Source organism: Diorhabda sublineata, chromosome 9 (assembly GCF_026230105.1).
Source record: "Diorhabda sublineata isolate icDioSubl1.1 chromosome 9, icDioSubl1.1, whole genome shotgun sequence".
NCBI classification, from domain to species: Eukaryota; Metazoa; Arthropoda; class Insecta; order Coleoptera; family Chrysomelidae; genus Diorhabda; species Diorhabda sublineata.
In genome coordinates this window covers 7,781,394-7,802,527 of record NC_079482.1, presented here as the reverse complement: position 1 = coordinate 7,802,527, position 21,134 = coordinate 7,781,394, and the positions used below count along the sequence as shown (strand labels likewise).

Here is a 21,134-nt window from a genome sequence, read left to right as displayed (position 1 = left end):
ATTGCCATCAAATTGGAACGTTGATAGTTTTTAGGCCTTCAAAGCTTCTTGGCTTGTTCTGTATACACATTCCATACACATCCAAGTTGCCGTTCCAATTTACTCGTGACTACAAGTTCGTACAAACTCAAGTAGCTCAGCGGAACTTAATTTGAAAAAACGAACTGAAAATGCAGGTTTCAGAGCATTCATTATTAGTCAAAGCTAGTTACTTTAGGACTATAAAAATCCATATTATAAATCATACGGATTCAGACGTGTTACATGCGTGAAAGCTATATAAAGATATAGGTGGTTAAGGCAACAAATTGACTTGATTGACCTCAAAATGAGCCAACGCTATCGCGTACTTCTATTATGAGATAACAAAAACCGCTGATTTCTTATTCTCAGTTAACTAGTTACAGAAATGAAAATTTTCTCTTATAAATTTATAGTGGGTGTTTTATTGTCTCTGTCATTTAGTATTCTTACCCTTACAGTAGCCGTTTTAATTTGAGTGGTTTTTATTCTACTGTGTTACTCAAGTATGACATGACGGATAAAGCCCGTAATTAGATAATGCTAGTTTTAACTGTCTGGAAAATACGCGGGAATTCCTAGATTTAGCCAAGAACGAACGGCTAAACTACATACAGAATTAATTAAAAGTTTAAACGCAACCCTTTTTACTTTTCACGTGTACTAGAATATAGAAAAAATGATTCTAAAATGAATATAATCCTTCAAACAAATATAAAAACAAAAAAATTTCTATTTCATGCAATACAAAGTTTTAAATAACCATTTTCTCCGGGTCCTAGTGTCGAATGGGTTTCGGGTAGAATATCAAAGATCACCTGGTTCTTTACAAAATACCTTATCTTTGTTTCACTACTATTGAAATAAGCAATTTCAATACCACCAACTATATAAATATCAAACCTCTCTAATCTTTGATACTGTAGTGCCTATTTAGATTTCCTTTTTTGCTGGTTTTACATACACCAAAAGTCAGGTGAAGTCAAGTTGGGGAATACCCTATCGAAACTATTTTCGCATTCGAAAAGTTTGAGACAAGGGTGCAGTTTATCACCAACATTATTTAATATATGTATTCAGGAAGCTCTGAGTAGCTGGAGAGCTAAAATTGCGAGAATGGGAATTGAGATATAGAATAAGTGCTTAACTACTATATTTCTCGCAGACGATCAAGCTATTATAGCTGGCGACGAGGATAACGCAGATTATGTGCTGAGAAAGTTGGACGACGAATATGAAAAGTGAAGTGAAGAAATAGAATATCTGCCGGTAAGGAGCAATAAATACTGTTAGACGATGTAGATAATTCAAATACCTAGGAAGCATAATTTCGGAAGATAGGGTAACAAAAGACGATACAAGAGATAGAGTGCACCAAGAGAACAAAGCTACGTAAATTCTGAACTCGTTACTGTAGTCAGAAAAAATTAACCTAACCACAAAAATGACAATATACTGTTTTAACGTATGGATGTGAGTACTGGCAACTAACACATGAAGAGGAAAAAAAGGCCGTGACTGTTTAAGAAGATCGTCATCCACAACAGAGCATATACGGAATGAAGATATATGACGAAGAAGAGGTCGAGTATACACGACTTCAGAGAGAATACAGACTAAGCAACTGCTCTGGTACGGACATGTCATAAGGATGGAGAAAAACAGATGGCCGAAAAAAGCATTGGTGTATCAACCGCAGAATAGAAGAAGACGAGGAAAACCCTCATCTACCTTAATGGAAGGTATTGAACAAAATATGATAGACAGAGTTCTAAAAACTCGCTATATTGGGCAGAATTCCTACAGCATGAATTTTAGTATTTACGCGATAATAAATCGCAGAGCTTTTCGTTAAGTTGCTATTTAAAACAAGAAAGTTCATCTAAATCATTCGTCATCCTGTCACCTCTAGATCCTGAACGGCACTGACTACTGAACGCAAATAAAAGAGTATTATTATTTTATCCAAACAACGTTGGAAAATTCTAGTTTTAACCGGTTAATTTCCGAATAGAAACAAACGCTTTTCGATTTACGGACTTTATCCACACTTTAGCCTAACATATACATCCTTAAATTTTTATTAAGATATCAAAGTTTGTATTTATTCCGCTTTCTTCAAATAATAACACTTTGATACATTAAAGGAAGTATCACTAAATTATTTTTTCCTATTTCGGGGAAACACAACAATTTTGATACGAAACAACTCTTGTATAAAATCTGTTTATTTTTGAAATGTCATGAAGAACTTTACCTCGTTGTTTAAGTTTTGTCAATGATAAGAACCAGTTATGTTTTAAGATCCACATCCTCAGAATGTTCATTAAAATAAATACCTACCGCACGCGTGATCTAAATATAGTTTAAACTTGACGAAAGAATAAAGTGCAGATAATATTATATTCCTAGAAATAAATTTCTTTAATTTCTTATTTCTTAGACCTTTTAATATGTTTATGTTTCTAAATGTTCTTGATTTTGGGTCTCGTTTGTTTCAAAATTAGTTTTTAAATAATTTTCATAAGATAGATAAAATTTGACGTTTCGACTCTTCTTTAAGTCTCTTTATCAATATCAAAATATGATATTGACACAGACAATTTGCGTATTTATATTCACCTTCATCGTGAATATCAAAATAAGAATAAAATCAGAACTTTCTTCTAATAAGAAAAATTAATATTTCCTTAGTCCTTCCTTCTCAAACATTAAAATATTTATACTTTTATTAGAATTTACAAAATAGAGCTATAAATTTTATTTAAATTTATTTAAATTATTTAGGTTTTTTTTATCATTTTTATCGTTCTTGTGAATGTGACCCATTTTTAAAAATTCTCTTTTTCGTGTATTAGATTCCGCTTCAGGAATTTTTGAATCTTTATAGTTCTATTTTTTTTTCGTATTGATGACCTCTTAGTCTATTTTATAAATACTGAGATTTTTGCCCTTAGTACAAGACACTTGTTGATTGGTGTTTTAGATTTTAATTTAGTGAAATATTTAGATAATGTTTTGATGTTTCGTTTCTATTTTGTTTTTTAATTGATTATAGTATCTGTTTATCCTTTTCTTAATTATTTTATTTATCTTTTTTTTCCGGAAAATTATTTTCTTTCAATGAAATTTTTGCTTTTTGAATAACTAAGCATCTAAATTCAGAATTTGATAGCTGGATAGATCTATCAGCCAAACTTATTATCACTGATCTTTTTTGTTACATAGGATGACATGAATTGAAGTTTAAATATCTTGAGAACTAAGTTGGTTTCATATACCATTCTGTTTTTATGTTATTACCAATTTTATACAATGTGACATAAAGAAAATTTATGTTATTATTTCTTCGATTTCGATAGTGAATTGAAGTTTATTATGATAAGAATTGAAATTTTTATTTATGTTTTCAATTTGATTCTTTGGTACAGCAGTAATGCAATCATCTACATATCGGAAAAAGAATGGAATATTTATATCAAGCTTGCTAAGGACAGTTTCCTCAAGATATTCCATTTCCAATTGAACTATAACACTTGAAATGGAAGCCTTCATAGCACAACCATCACTGTGTATATTTCATTTCCATATTTGAAATATATTGTTGTAAGTGTAAGTAGAAATAGAGATTTTGATCACAGAAGTCCTTAATAATTGTTATTCATTACATAACTATTGAAATTGAATATTGGTTAGAAGACCATCCGATATATAACAGATTATATTTAATTGAAAGTCGTTACGTTGTATCTCTTTCATTTATACATCATTTATCTCTGTGTTTCTGGAAGTAGTAAACATGATTATGAGTCAATAGTAATAAAAAAATATTACGTAACCATTATAAATACTAATAGGAATTGATTTCTATGTGAAAAAAATATTATCAGCTTATTCAATGTATTGTATTTGTATAAAGTAATAGAATGGAATAAGAAGTATGTGTGGATGAAGATATAATTGAAATGTAGAGAGAGTAGAATGGTGGGAAATTATTCAAATTAAGTGTCGCTATTGCAACTTTTGCTTTCAGTTTGTCTACAGTTTTGGATTTTCTTCATAATAAACTGTTTATTGCCACACATTATTAAACTTCTCTGTTGTTCGGAAAATATGATCATGATCTGAATGTTCGGATACTAACCCAAATAACATTTATTGTTGTTCGGAAACTAATCAAATTAATCTGGCCTTAGTCATATGATAGTATTCTTTCTATTCTGGTAGTTTAGTGAGTAGATGTGACCAGCTGATGGGTTGTTTCATTCAACTATGATTTTTGGATAATTACAAATTGTTAATTCTCCTTTTATGGTTGATCACTATTAATTCATATGAGTAGCATAATTTATAGGTTATTGAGGTTTGCGGTTTTTATACTTTGGGAATATCAACATAAAAATAGCTTATTGCTATTAAACTTTAGTGAAAAATCGTTGATAACAACTCAATAACAACGATTAAACATCTAGAATCTATTTTATAACTAAATAAATATAGAAAAATTAACTGATCAAAAATGTAATGAAAATCGAAAGTTCTTTTAACATGTTACATATTCGAAATTTGTACTGAAAATTGAACCTAACGCTATATTCTAAATCTCTTTCTTGGTTACCATCCGCAATCAGTTGATAGGTGATCTATGTGAACTCGGGTCTTAGTTACCGTAAAACCCTTTATTTTGTTTGGAAGAAATATTCTTATTAAATTTTCAATTTTACTCGTGTGTGTGGCGTAAATTAATAAACTAATTATAAAACATAATTTCAAAGAACTTTATCAATCAAACTTTAAAATTTCATCTATATATAGTGATATCAGAAACAAAGAAAGATTATATTAGTAATTAATTATATTAACAACATTGACTTCATTTGAATGGTGTTGACTTTCGCGTAGTTAGGATGTAGTCTTATTCAATGGTCGCGGGTTCAAGTCTGAGTGCAAGATGTTCAATTTTTCATTTTTTTTATTATATAGCGTTATTTTTAATCATATTAACGTAGTTTAGTAAATTTGATGTCAATATTTCTTAAACTAATTTCGTGAATTTTAACTATTTTTAGTATTATAAGGAGAGTTGGTTATACAGAAGCTATTGTTTTATAATAATTAGCTAAAGAATCTGCGATTGAGTAAAGTTGTCATACAATGTGATGAAGTTGAGGTTATTAAAAATGCTTGTTATGTGATAAAAAATATTTGAACATGAATATGAAGTGCAAGCATTTGTGGCATACAGAGAGCAGTGCAATTAAATTCAAAACCCCCACAGTTATGGTATTACTATTCACATTCACTCTTCGACTACTGTCTCTTACTTCACAATCATATTCTCATCATTTCAACTTTTCCATATTGACCAAACATTCTTCATATTCCTCTACCAATATGTTCAGAATATACTTTTTCATCATCGGCAACTACTAATTGTATAATTGTTAAAGACCCATTGTACCCAAAGATTTATGTCGAAAATTGTAAATTGTAATAACATACGAATCGTATAAAGACATCAATTAGTGGGCATTAGAAATAATTATAATAATTTCTATGAATCAATTTATTTACTAACAGAACAATACCCATAATTGCTTGTTTCGATTATTTATTTTATTGTTGTGCCACTTATTTCTGCGAATATTGGTCTTTAGCTTACTAGTATTTGTGTTACATATAGTCTTATTAAATAAGAAATAGAAGAAAATGAGATAAGTACCTTCCCATTAATATATTTAGCATGAAATCTGCATAGCAAGAGATAATAAATAACGAGATGATCGATCGATAGTAAAATAGATCTGCATTTGGGAAGTTGTGAATCGTCTTGGAAAGTAAGTTATTTGCAGATATTGGGTTTGTTACCGCAGAACATAATTATGAATAGCGAAATGACTCTAAATGGCCGACGATAGGGGATGATGCAGCTGCAGCTATACCTCCGTTTCTGTCCATAGTATTTACAGTTTTTATATATTCATCATGCTATAAAAGGTAGACACACGCACTTTAGTGATACCACAACAAAAAAAACCTCTCCTATAAACCACCACAATTCCAGGCCTGCAGAAGAAAGGCTTTCCTATATCAGGGCTATTCCAGAAATGAACTAACTCTCTCTGACATTTATCTTTCAAAATATGAACATGTCTCTCTTTCTATGCTAGGTATCATTGAAGCAATCGAACACATAACAAGTCTAAACTGACAATGACAAATGGATGAAATAATTATCGTCTAGAGACTACGAAATTATACACAACGCAGAATCAATATGGTCCGATAATATTAGAAAGTGGACGAATTTAACTATGTAAATAAACAACGCGAAAAACTTTACTGTACTAATTCAATTATGAAATGACGTGCAATATCACGTAAGAATATTATAAATGGTTTTTTAATTAAAACATGGGAATAAGTATTTCTGACACACGTTTCTTACGTTAGTAAGTATACATCAATGTAAAGATAATTTCACACTGCTGGGTGTCGTTTAATCGACTTCTAACTGACATATAACCGACGCGACGTCGACATAAGTTAGATCTTTTCCCATTCATTCAGCTGTCGGTTGTCGAGTAACCAATACCAGATTTTTTTTCGGTATAGGTTCGCGTTGAATGATGGATTGCAATAAGGTTATAGCGTTGATGATAGCGTACAGGCGTTTAAAGAACAGGAAAAAACATAGAATGAACTGTTTTCATTCAATCAATCAATAAAGAGAATAGGTTGGGGTGTTCTTTTTACTTTTTGACTAAAGTTTTTTAACTATTTCAGGATGAGCATATCAACTTTTGATAAGAATATGGAGGTATTGTTTTTTCTTCGCTAATAGACGACAGAAGGGTATCGTCCATAATATAAGGTTCGTTCCAACTCATCATAAAACCGTCCGTGGTACGGTAACGATTCTGCGCAATAGAGATTACGTGTTTCAGCCGAGCGATTATATTTGTATGGACGATTCGGTTTGGTATTCCAGGTATCGTTTGTGAATCGTTTCTGGGACGGTCTTTTCAATAATTGGTTGATAGCAAATACAAGAACCGAGCATAACCGGAGATTACACTGAAAATATCTATAAACGCTTCCGATAACCGTTCCAAGTACGGTCCCGACTAGCACAACAACAAATCTACGAGTATAGTGTACTCGGTGTCATTTAAGAGACAGTCGGCGGCTAAGTGTAAAACTGACCTCGGAATCTTTGAATCTGATTTTTACAGGCTTAACGTTTAATTAGTTTCACTTGTATGCTTGAAAGTGAATCTTTTTACTGGATATTCATGCACTTCAAAACTTCACAGTAATTTGAAATTTTGTAAACAATAAATTCTAAACCCTAGTCCATGAGAGAATTAGCAAATTAGCATGTAATAGAATCTCTTGATTCAATTTTCCAACACTAAAAATTCAGGTAGATTTAAAATTTTGTACACTTGTCATGCAGTGATGGAAATTTAATAATTATTTCCCATGTTTCTGTTAAACAAAATTTTGTATATATTTTAGTTCAATAGAATTTATTTCTCAAAATATTTTCAATTTCGAAATCGATGCTTGTGTGTATTAAATATTTATTTTAGTATTCTTAATATCCATGTGGCCGTTATGATTATGAGCAGGATAATAGTTGCATTATATGATTTAAACAATGAAAAACATATTGAACGATATAAAGTTTAGAGGTTAATATTAGATTTATAATACTAGTTATACATCTGAGAGAAAGATATTAAATAAATTTAGTCTATACCGTAGGGTGATTTTAGAACAAAAGGACGTTTTTGGTTAATAAATCGTGTAGTATGTTTTTGTCATGAAATTTAGTAGCACGATTATGGTATTTGGGACTCCAGACCAAGTTGACGATTTGTTAAAAGAATTATGACCAGTCTGTTAATGATAAACATTTATATGTTGGGTTGAATAGTGTGGAGGGTTGGAACATTTTGTCCCAATGTGCTTACCATAAGTTCTGATTTAGAATTTCATGTTAGATCAGAATATTGCGAAAAATAGCTATTATGCTAGTTCTGAACTAGTGGTTGATTGGTGGATATATTTTTGATAGATTAAATATAATCATATGATGCAGTAGAAATGGTTTTACTGTATGTGATAGTAAAATGGAATAAATTCATATTTCGCTTACTGACTTGTAATGATTATTTCGAAGGTCTCTTCATTTCTGTCGGAAAACGATTTTGTTTCCAAGTTTATTGCGACTCAAGACAGAATGAAGTAAAATCATATCATTACGGAAATATGCTATAATATATTCAAATTTTCATTTGCTATTCATTAAAAATACTTTAGTGGCACCGTTAGTTTGTATAAAACGCCTCAGCAAATAATTTTATAATTATAAGTTGTTGGTATTATAATTTCAGTTTCAACTTATATTCTGAACTATTGTCAGATTAATTAAAATTTTTTTTACAAATGATTGGTTACGAACACAACAGAAAGTAACTTGCCTATTTCATGAGAAATTTCATAAATTACCCAAGATACAATTAGTGAAATAGAGAAGCGGTTTTATGACTCTGTTCATGTAAGGCAGTTAAAAAAGCAGCTGTCAATGCACTGCATAATGAAGTCCATTAGATGTGATGCTTGAATAGCCCATATTCATTGAATAGACAGGCATCCATTACATTCAAAGTTTGTCACAAACTAATGGTAAATAATATATTAAAGGAAAATAAAATGGAGCTCATGGAAAACGATTTTGATAGAAAAATATGAGGGAATACATGCAATACCAGCAAAACATTAATATTTGGGCGCAGATTATTGGAAACCATATCATTGGTTCTTATTTCATTGAAGGAAATTTGTCAATCCAACTTTGGCAAATTCTTATCCCGATTCCTCAAATTCCAGTGAATGCGATATAGTTTCAACAAGATGGAGCATCACCACATTACCAAGGTCTGGCAGTACTTCAATACAATATTTTCCAATCGATGGATGGGCACGCGAAGATCGATAGAGTGGGCAGAACGATCACCTGATTTTACATTAATAGATTTATTTCTATGGGGATATGTTAAGGGCATTATATACAAAAATAAAGCTTTGATCCAAAAGACTTGAAACAAATAACTTTCGCGATTTGGTGGATAACGCCTGATATGTTAAATAATGTTTTGTTTTGGTTTGCAGTAATGTTAAATAATGTTTTATGTAGAACGTTGACAGTGACCTTTTGTACCAACACTGCTGAAATAAGGAATATGGAAGAATTAAAGTAGCTATGAGGATCTGCAATTAATTCTTCAATCGATTCCAGTTAATTTTTTGAAAGCGTCAATTAATAAAATTGTATCCACTTTATTAATAACTATATGTTTTAAAAAATCAAGGTCTGTGTTTTCTTATCTAATATAATTAAATTAGAGGAGCATTCCAGTCCAGGAAAGCGAGAAGTACTTTATGCGAAGTTACTGTGGTTACGAATTAGAGTAATAATTGAGAGAACTGATTGGAAATAGTAGAAAAACATTCAAAAACTGGGATTTATATGTAATCAATACATAAATATGCATTTAATTCTTCATCATTATTTTCTATTTCAATATACTAAAAGCATATTACGAAATTCCTTTGTAAACATTTTTCTTAATTTTTCTCCCTTTAAAGTTTATGTAATAAAAGTGAAAATTAATTGTGTAACGATATGTTTTAGCTATTATTTATAAAACCTAAATAAATAATTCATAAATACTCTCTTTATCTCGACAGTATCCTCTACCCAATCAAATTGACCACCACCACAAATATGGAACAAAACTCACCATTAGGAACATTATTTTGTTGAGATCTCCTTCCTCGTCTCTGATGACTTGGTTGTAGTCCCGGAGCGGAAACAGCCCTTTTCGGTATTGACATCAACCTATTAAATCCCGGCGGACGATATCGAGCACTTTTAACGTTTTGTGATAAGAAATGATGACTCTGACTCTTTTGAATACTATTAGAAGAAATAGTAGTAGGAAGACGCGGTAACGAGTTCGTAGTAGGAGTTCCACCCTGTAAACTCCTAGGTAGAGTCGCTCTACTTTCGATATCTTCATCTTCGTCTTCTCCATCAGCAGATCCACCCGAACCGCAAGTAGCATCAGGTACGCTCGAACGACGTCGATTTGGTCGAATCGCGGACGCCACCCAAAGTTTATCTTCACTATTCGCCCCACCGATGCTCCCACAACTCCGTACCCTATCTAACTGTTCTCGACTAAGACTTTTATTGGTAAATAATAAATCACCGGCTGATCGTCTTTTTGCGGCTATAGCTAAAGCAGACGCAGACGCCGAAGCTTCTCCGCCTAGTAGAGAAAGTCTATTGCGGGAATCAGTAGCAAGCAAAGCAGATTCGAAACTACCGCGCCAACTAAATCGTTCACAATCACTGGCTTCTTTTTCTTCTGTAATATCGGATACGCCGCTAGTAGATTGATGCAATATACGAGCTTCGCCTACCAATAAATCATGAGATCGGCTTCTTGGAAGCAAATTGTATGGTACATGTTCGTCGTAATTCGAAATATCACCAGTTCCGTCTGGATAATCATCTTCGGTGGTTGTACTAGAAGCCGAAGATATTTTATGCTGCAATCTTCTGTGGTAATGTTTTGTTTTTGGTGAATTACTTGCATGACTTTCTCCACTAGACACTTCATGCATCAATGCCACCAATCGACTGCCAATGTGATGCATTACTTTGGCTATCAAAGGTGGTGAGCTATGTGGAGTTACTTTGGATATATTATTGTCGGAATTTTCACCTGCTGCCATTTTTTCGAATGAAGCTACAAGCTTTTGATACACAAATGCAGTTTCCTTGTTTAATCCGTGAGATTCATCGATTATACCTCCATCACCTTCGTCTCCTTCATCATCAACTATATTATCAAATTTATTTATTATTTGTTTACAGCTATCAGATATTTGTTGTTGTAATACTGTTTTGGTAGTGGTTATTTCAAGATCGGAACTTGTATAATCCGAAGAGTCGTATGAATCACTCCACGTATCTTCGCTACTCAAGTACTCAACAATTTCTCTGACTTGATCTTCTCTTATTCCAGGAACGGTTTTCATTAACCTGGTCAATTCGTTTTCGAAATAAACTAATTGAGGAGGCTTACAACGTTTGGCACGAGGACTCGGAACTGGTTTAATTGTACAACTTAAGTTAGGTGTGGAAGGTTTCGAGGAGGCGTTTAATTGAGAATTGGCAACCATTGTTTTAAAAAATTGTCTCATTTTACACATCATGAGATTAGTTTCTTCATCGGAACTCCAATTATTGAAACTATCTTTTCTTGTTAAGGAAGTTGCTGGTGGAGTGGAGACTGAAATCAATTTTTCTTCTAGTTTCTTTTCTTCTGTTATACCTTCCAACTCTGTTTTGATTAATTCGTTTTTACCTGATGTGAAATCTGGAGTACTATTGTCTCTCTGTTCTCGTAACAAATCATCACAACTACCTACAAAACCACTATCCCTACTTTGTTGATTTTTTGTTGTGGTTAAATTCGATATAGGTGATTGAACTTCTGGTTGTGGTGTTTTGTGACCATCTTCGTCGCTTTCGCTACATTTTTCTTCAATTTCTTGAGTTATTTCCAAGTTTTTCGATTCATCGGTAGATGTCGTATTTTTATGCTTTTTATTTTTCTTTCTCTTAACTGTATCGAATTGTCCATCTGGTTTTTCAAAACTATTAGTTTCATCGTAGTTTTCAGAATCAGAACTTGAGGAATGCTCTGAGCTCATCTGAGTTTCAATTGTTTGTTCGCTAATAGCATTATCTAAATTATCTAATGACGATGAATGTGACCTTCCCGTACCACGAGCTCGGACTAATCTTTTTCTTCTTTGTTCAGGACTGGGTCTGCCTTCACTATCACTACCAACACTTCCATCAGAATCCCTTCTTTCAGCCGTAAATCCCATAAATCCACTCAAGAAATATTTTTCTAATCTGGAGGAAGCAAGTTCTGCCGGATCAGAATTATCGTTTGGAGTTTGAACTTCTTCACTACCAAGAGATTCCATTCCTTCACTATAGATGCTACTCGTTTCTGAGAATGCATCTTCCCTGTTAGATTGCAACGAAGGACCCATTCCATCACCTAATCCAAAGAAAAAGTATTTTTCTAGATCAGTTGCCGAAGCAGGCCGCTCTTTCTTTTTCGATACATTTTGTTCTACTTCACTTTCTTCGCAGCTTTCTTCAACAATGGTATGTAAAGTAAAATCGATAGCAGTCCTGTGGTATCCTCTAAGATCTTCTTCTTGATCTATTGCAGCAGAACAAGTAAGTGTAACTTCTTCTCCAGACGAAGAATCCTCTGTACCGGAGTTTGTGGCGAATTCGTCTTCGTCTTCATCGTCATGACTGAGATTTTCTACCCAAGAATCGTCGTCTGCTAGACCTTCTTCGAAAGCTGAAAGTGTATCGCCCCCAGTTATCACGGTCACGCTCTCTTTTTCTTGTTTATGGTTATCTGTAAGCAAAAGCGTGTCTGCAATGCCATTTAGCGGAACATATTTGATTATTAGTTTATAATGGATGATGAAATTATAGTTTATTCATATAAAACGGGAGTGTAACCTGTATAAACAATGGAAATGGGGAAATTATAATGAAACCATAACGTTTAGAAATTTTACTTCACTGGTTATCTGTTTACAAACATTGTTGTTAATTTTTCATTGGAAAATATGAATTATTGGAATAATGAATAGTTGTAAAATAAATTATAATTTGTAATAAATAACATCTATTTTGATAAATAAAAAGTATTTTCATTTGAATATTTAGCAATTTTACAAAATGATTGGATTGTTTAAGATCATATTGGCAGTCTCAACGTTCTTCGTATGGTCTTTAAATTTATTCAAAATTTAAACCGTGTTAGTTACACTCATTGTTTTCTAAATACTAAATAATTAATATTTGAAAATACAGTTTTTCTCTTTGGGGCGTTGGGCAATCAAATTAATTCCAAAATATGATCTTCTAAGGTTGTCAGTGAGTTTAATATAAGAGATAATTAACAGTGATATAATACATTTTTGAAAGTATAGCTTCACCTTGTTCGTGATATTGGACGTAAATTACATTTTTTTTCTAGGAGAAATTTGATCAAGATAAAAATTGATAAGCAATTTCAAAAACATGTCCCGGTACCCGGTTCCCCCGCTATTTTCCGGAGGACATGCATGAAGTATCAACAGGGAGATAATAATTTTTTATCGTACCCTCATACAAGGAACAACAAAAATTATTCTTTGGAGCCATTAAAGATACAAATTAGAAATGAAGATGATATTTAAGCAGGTGGAGACAATATTTTAAAGATTTTAGAAGGAAAGGATATAAACGAGATGGAAAACAAAGAGACCAATAACAAAATATGAAATAAGAACAAAACAGGCAATACAGAAACTAAAACTAGTGATGGAGCCAACCATGGTAAGAGAAATAACAGAGAAATAGCAGAGACACTAAGTATCTAAACAGAATATACGACACAGGAAAAGCGGCAAGTATAAGTATAATTACACCAAAATAAAACAAAGAAGACAAAAGAAACTGCTACAATTATATAGCATTAAACGAGAGAACTAAATACATGCACTTCTCGAAAATGCAAGATCATAATGCACAGTAACCCAATTGAGGAAGTACAGAAATACAAATATCTAGAGACTTGGATTTATTCGAGAAATTACTGCACTGAATAGATAAGTGGAATGGAGGCATCTACTTTAAACAAAACAATAATGAAAAAACTGGAAGCCTTTGAAATGTGGATATTGAGAAAAATACTACGAATATCATGAACAGATACAATTGCAAATAAAGAAGTTTCACACAAAATGGCAACACAAAGAGAATTGTTGACTACCATAAAAGCCGCAAATTAGAGTTCTTTGGTCATGTAATCAGGGGACAACGATAGGGATTCCAGAGATGGATTATGCAGGGAAAGATAGAAGAAAAGAGAAGTATAGGACGACGAAGAATATCATGGCTGCGAAACTTAGGGTGTGGTTTAACTGCGTATCAAACTAATTTGTTTAGAGCAGCTGTGAATAAAATTCAAATAGTCATGATGGTCGCCAAACTTTGTCCGAAGAAGAAAGAAGAGGAAGAAAAAGAAGCAACTGGAGTATTATTCAACGCAATTAAGTCATAGTTTTTAGCCAAAAGGAAATTGTCAAAACAAATGAAAATAGAAATATATAATAAATTAGCCATACTCACAATGACGTAGAAATAGAAAACATATACACAGACAGAAACAAAAACGCAGATAACAGAGTAAAAAAGGAGATTAATATGGAAAATAGAGAATGAACCAAGTTATAATAAAATGAAGAATAACATTGATATAAAATTTGAGCTGATGACGAAATGAAAACAAAATCTGGGAAGGACAATCAAGATGGTTTGGCCATGTCTTGAAAATGGGTGAAGAACTATATATGAAGCATGAACTTACAAAAATAAAAAAGGAAGACTGATAAGGAGCTGGTCAGATGGAATAAGAATAGAAGGGGAAATTGAGGACTAAAATGGCATAACATAAATAGAAGACTACTAACTATCGATAACACATATAAAATTATGAATTTTGGTAAACATTGAAAATGTAAGGGTATCCAGATAGTGGAGAAAGTTCCCGTTTAATACTGGTGATCACTCATACTTTGGTACCTGCAAGCGAGGTATCTCTATCGCCGTCCTGCCATCACAATGGGTATATTTCCATGCTGTCCTTCTTTTCTATATGCGTATTTATAATATACACCGCAATTTCAAAATCTGCCCGTTATGAGTAGCAATCTGTGATAAGACAAAACCTTGAACCTTGAACCCGTGGAAATGTATCCACAAGTTTATTGAGTAAACAGAGAGGAGTGGACGTAGGAACATTGTCATTGATTATGTGGTCAGTTGATAAAATGTGTGAACGTATCTTTCGCTCAGTTGTCCGTTAGTTTCATGCAGTTTGTTGTTTGAGATTGTTAAACAAAAGCCATCACAAAGTTTGTACAATATGGGTGCGAAATTTGCTCCCAACCCGCGTAAACTGAACCATATTCTATCTTAATTACCATGTAGACGAGTGGCTGCATTAAGATTAAGAACTGGATAGAAGAAGTAGCTGTGATATATCAGTAGCAAAAAATTACATTCCATCGAGTAGGGATACAATCTCCCCAATAAACTTAATGAGATAGGATAGGTGTACTTTTTCAAGCAGTTTAAAAGAAGCACCGAGGAAAGTAGACGTTTAACTACATACAAGAATCTTGAATTTATTTAGATAGGAGTTTCTTTTTCGTCCGCATTATAGTCTCGAGCTAGCACTAAGAGATTCTTACTTAAAAGAACTGCTTAAGAACAAAGCGCTTTAATAACGACGAGAAGTTGCGAGTGTGCACTGCAGGAGAGACTGAGTCTCATCCAGCAGAATTGTGTGACGAAGGAATTTCAAACTGTGTTTATCGATATATTAAGTGCTTTAATATGTCATGACTATGTAAAAAAGTTCAATATGAATTGATATTTCAGATTTAGGGGATCATTTTTTTTGTTCTATCTTCAGGGCCGGATTAAGATTTATAAGGCCCGGGGCTAAAATAATGACAGGGCCCCCTTAAGGTATTCGAAAACCCAGACAAATTCCCAAAATAATATCAATACGTTAGATTTGTGGTATCAACACATCAAAAAATACAGAATTATTTCCAAATGAGGGGGCCCTCTTGGACCTGGGGCCCGGGGCTATAGCCCCCCCAAGCCACTAGCTTAATCCGGCCCTGTCTATCTTTTTCAATACCAAAATATTACTTACTTTCTGAATAGCTCACGTAAACCAGAAATGTTGAAGAGAGTAATCAAAACTGTTTTTATAACAGATAGGTCTTGCAAATAGACAATAAACTCGAAGAAAACATCAATTAGAAACGGAGAAATTGATGAGGAAACAATTAAAATGAATTTAAATTCACACCGGCATTGAAAGTTTTTGTTTTCTATTGAAGCTGTTCATAAAAAATATTCTGCAACAAGAAATTTATTATTTTATTTATTGATCTGGATTTGAGAAAATGCTTTTAGGGCTATCTATATATTTAGATAAATTACTTTTATTAACAGCAAAGCTAATTTGCAAGCACTTAGGTAGGCATTCGCTTTCGCATTCTACTTACTTCGCATATATACGTCAAAGTATGTGTCATGTTGTTTACCTTCTAAGTATGGATATCATAACACAAAGGACTGTAAATTTGTTCATAAATGTTCCGTAAAATTTTTTATTTGTTCACACATTTATATATTATACAACACAATATTGTCAAGGAAAATGTAATCAATGTGAAAGTCGTAATAGGATTTGATTTTATTTTATCCAATTCGAAAGAATGCGGTTTTTCTGTAAAAAAAATAAAATTGTATGACTATTTGCATCCGATAAAACTCAAGCAAAATTCTATATTTTTGGCTATATTTTACATTATAATTTCTCGTAATAATAAATATACAACCGGAAAAAGTAACACGCAACAGAATTTCAGAAAGTTTCAACCAAGTACAAGTAATGGATGTTAAAAAACGAGGGTTATGCTGTATACTTTGAGATACAAGAAAACTACGAGTCTTCTTAGAAACGATTTTATTTATGTTCCAGATTTCACAACTTAGAAGCTTGAGTCCAGTTATCTTCTGTAATGCACTTTAAAATTGATGAATTGCTTCATCTATCTCCGTTGTGAAATTTCGATAACGTAAATATTTCTACAGTTTAAAGAATAACAATAAATCAAACAAGGCTAAATCTGGCAGTCAGTCCTGGTATTTGGCTCATCCCCTTTATTGAATCAGCGATACATAGTTGCTTGCAAAAGACACATTGCAACGATTTAAAACTTTCTTGTAGATCATAGCGCACACATATTCTCATATATTAATCTCATCTTTCTTGACTTAAGGTTGATAGTATTTAAAAATGCAGAGTTGCCAACTCTAGTTCCCTGGTATGTCAAAATATACAGTTTTACCCCGTAAAGCATCGTCAACGGTCTAGGAATAAAAAATAAAGCTTTTTAGGCAAGTTTTTTGTATATGAGGCTTTTTTTGTTAGATTAGATTTCTTTCTAGAATCGGTCGATAAATGTACATAGTATCAACAAAACAAAAGGTACGACTAATAACAAACATTGATATTGATAAATGGAATTCTGAATTCAGATGATATTTTTGAAAAGGTTTACAAACAGAGAACGGGGAATCATGCATTAAATATAATGAAAACGTTGCTAAAAATGAAGAATAACTGCTCAAGAGTTTTTCAGAAAATTAATAAATTGACAAAAAAAGCAAAGATTGATTTGATGATAATTTTAGAGAATGAGGAAACAGAGAAATACAGGATAATTAAATGGACTACATCAAACAAACAAGACTTAATTAGTTATGAATCAGAATTAAATATAGCGAATAATGTATAAAAAAGCACAATTAGCACAATTAACTAAATAATATATTAGGAAATAAACAATAAGATTACAATACAACCACCGAAGGAATAAAAGACAGAACCGGAGAAATAAAAAACGATCAAACAAAATACAAGAAATACGAGAGAAACGCTGCAAAGGAATGAAGTGTGAAAACAGAATACTGAAAAATACTAAGTTGAGAGACACACAATGAAATGTTTAGAAGCTAAATTATTGAAATATGGATGTAAGTGTCATGTTATCTAGTCTAACGGATATGGATGAAAAAATGCTAGAAGATTGCCATGCTAAAATAATCTCATAGTCGCTTATCGAAAAGAAAAATACCTCGACATGAAGCAAAGTATCGAGACCGTCAAAACGTGAAAAAATTATCTAGGAATTATAATTGGAAAAGCTGGAAGAGGAAATGAATGAGCGGAATTGAGGTATACTGAAAAGTGAAACAAAAAGAACACCGGGCAAGCATAATAACCAAAAATAAGGAAAATTATAGAAGATTTCTAGGACCAGACAGTATGAGATATCTAAGTTATAATAAATAATAGATGATGAGTTAAAATTCATAGAACAAATATTGTAGCAGTGAGCAGTGTATATTCAGTCTGGCAATAACAGAGCAAAAAATTACTAGAAACAAAAATGTAAAATAAGAGTAAAATGACAAAAGATATTGAATAGCCAGGACCCACAGTAATCTGTAGAAAAAAGGAAATGGCCGAACAAAATAAATGGATCAATAAGCAATGCTTTGGCAACCGCAAGGATAATGATGATGAATAGTCACCGTTAATTCATTTTTCCCTTTTTTACATAGTCGATGCCGTATATAATCCAAAATACATAGGTCATAACTTTCCAGCAGATTATTGCGTTTATATCTTCGTGTTTTAGAAAATTTTATTTAACAAAATATCGGAGAGAATGAGTTCAAAATATGACGGCTATCGTTTAAAGGATGGTAATTTAAAAGAAAAACATGAAAATATGACTTGTGGTTATCTTTATCTATCAGACCAAGGACTTATTGAACGATAGTTTATAAAATGAATGAAGCTATGAAAGAAAGTCAAATAAAAATAAATACCATTTAAAATATAACAAATGTCATGATTATAAAGTTGTATGTATTTAAAACGTTGATTTGATCAATTCTAATTGAATTTACGGTAAAAATTATAAGGAGCCTTGAAACAATACTTGTATTATCACTAGCGTATGCATTGTTTCGAGTCTATCAAAAGAAACTTGAAATGTAGTATTAGTAAGTGCAACGTTTTACGTATACAGGGTCGTAGCATAATTAAAATTAATATAAATTCTAAATATATATTGCAATATTAGTTAGTAAAAGTTGGATTTGAGTTATAACTTGTGGAATTATTAACTAATTATATATGAAGTTTGCACACAAAGCGACAGGAAAATGATCATACATCTTAATGAAATTGATACTTAGAAACCAAAAATACTGATATTTATAAGCATTTTTTGGTTAAAATTCTAATGTAGGGGTAAATAATGTCAGAAATATATAAACTAAAAAGTGAAATATTAGTCACTGAATGAGTGTTATCGAAAATAATTAGACATAGATAAAATTGGAATTAAAGATTGACCTCGTGGGACACAGGTACAAAAAAAATTGAGTATACTACGAAATATTAACACAAAACAGTAGCGTGTGAAAGGAGGAAAATAAAATGTATTCACTACATTAACAAACGAAAATAACGTTTTGATTTTTTATTTAGATTTAAGTCTTCTAATAAATTAAAAAGTTACTCGTTGGTATCCAAAAGAATTTAAAAAATGCAATATTATGTTTTGAGATGCCACAAGGTCATACACATAACCAAACAAGCCATTAATTATAATACAATAACCTAAAGAAAACAGATCTTATCGAACGCGAAGAAAAATTATCGAGAAAGATAAACTTAACATGAAAAGAGGCTACAAAAATAGCTAAAAACATAAGGAAATGACGAGCCTTCGTTAACAAAATTGGATGAAACACACAGAACGACGCATAAGGATAGCGAGATCATCGTTTTTCCCACAGTTCCTGAAACAGTGACAGGTGTCTTGAGCTGTATGATTATGAAGTACCACAAAGTTCTGAAAGTATGTAAATATTGAAAAAACTATGAAACATGCCTTTAAACATTAATATTAAACATTAAACAACAAAAAATACAGAATGTAGTATCCATGATATAGTGATAAGTACTTGATCTCCTACTACACAAGCAAACTTGAAAAAACATTTCCAGTCGTTTTTTAAGACAGTATAAATAGGATAAAAAATTTTTCTTGGAATGGATGAGCGATTATCGGCTGTTTTCAAAACTTATAGTAAACGATAAATGATAAATTATATTTCTTTAGAGATGCACTAAAAATCTATAGGAAAAATGTTTCAACATTGATGAGGGCTATATCGAAAAATAAAATTAATATCTTCCCAATTATTCATTGTAAGTGGGTTAGAGAAAACAATAACAGCATTCATAAATATAATTAGTAAACTCACAAACACTTTGGTTAGAAATATAGTTTGTGGATGTATATTCTCGATTTAAATACAATTATGACAGATTTTCATTATTTGAGATAACATCACTCAATAAATCGTGTGACTAACTAAGAAAAATATCTTTTCTGCCAAAAATCATTTAATTCATAAATGTAATCTCTTTCAAGAGCAATACAATCATTCCAACGCTTCTATAACTTCTCGATGCCGTGCTCGTAGGATTTGCCTTTTGCCTCAAAATAGGCTTCAGTTTCAGCAATTGCTTCTTCATTCATTTGAGCTGAAGTTCTTAACGGCGAGCCTTATTTTGAGATCAGCGAATAGCCAATAGTTAATGGGGGGGGGGGGTAGATCTGGATTATCTGGATAAGGAAGCAAATCGAAGTTTACCAACAACTCTATGTAATACTTGCTATTGATTGTCTCTTTCTTTTAGAGATAGTCAATGCACAATATTCTATGTGCATCCTAAAATACTGAAGCCATAACCTTCCCAGCTCACTGTTGTGCCTTTGGATGCTTCGGACGTGATTCACCGGCTGCAATCCACTTAGATGATGATCGTTTTGATACTGGAGTGAAGAGATGGGTCCATGTTTCATCCATTGTCATATATAGATGCAAAAAATCTGATTTATCACGTGTAAATATGGCCAAATACTGCTTTGAATCATCAACACGTTGTTGTTGATCAACTGTGAGTAAATGCGGCACCCACTTTGAAACAATTGTGAACACACTGCCTTCTTATATCTTTCGGCCTCAACTAACTTACGCCATTTCAATTTACGATTATGCATAATCAATTTGTGAACTTTTTGATGTTTTCAGGGATAACAACCTAAATTGGACGTTCAGAACGTTCACCATCATCGGTGTCTGTACAATCTCGTTTAAATTCATTGAACCAATAACAAATGATTCTTTTTCGATGGAGCAGAGTCCGGATAACACTTTTGAAGTCATTGCTGAGCAGGTACAGTTTTTGTTTTCATAAAGAAACACTGATAAA

General features: G+C 32.2%; 1 protein-coding gene across 5 annotated transcripts in view; it reads right to left on the bottom strand.

Annotated features, from left to right (window-relative positions):
- The window catches only part of LOC130449104 (uncharacterized), a 294,569-nt gene that overhangs the window by 72,412 nt on the left and 201,023 nt on the right, over nucleotides 1-21,134 (bottom strand). For 4 of the 5 annotated variants that reach the window (XM_056786776.1, XM_056786777.1, XM_056786778.1 and 1 more), the window contains one exon: nucleotides 9,834-12,551. The exons of the other annotated variant lie outside the window; for it this stretch is intronic. In XM_056786776.1, the coding sequence (XP_056642754.1) occupies nucleotides 9,834-12,551 (2,718 nt within the window). The remainder of the gene's footprint in view (nucleotides 1-9,833; nucleotides 12,552-21,134) is intronic. 5 annotated transcript variants of the gene reach the window in all.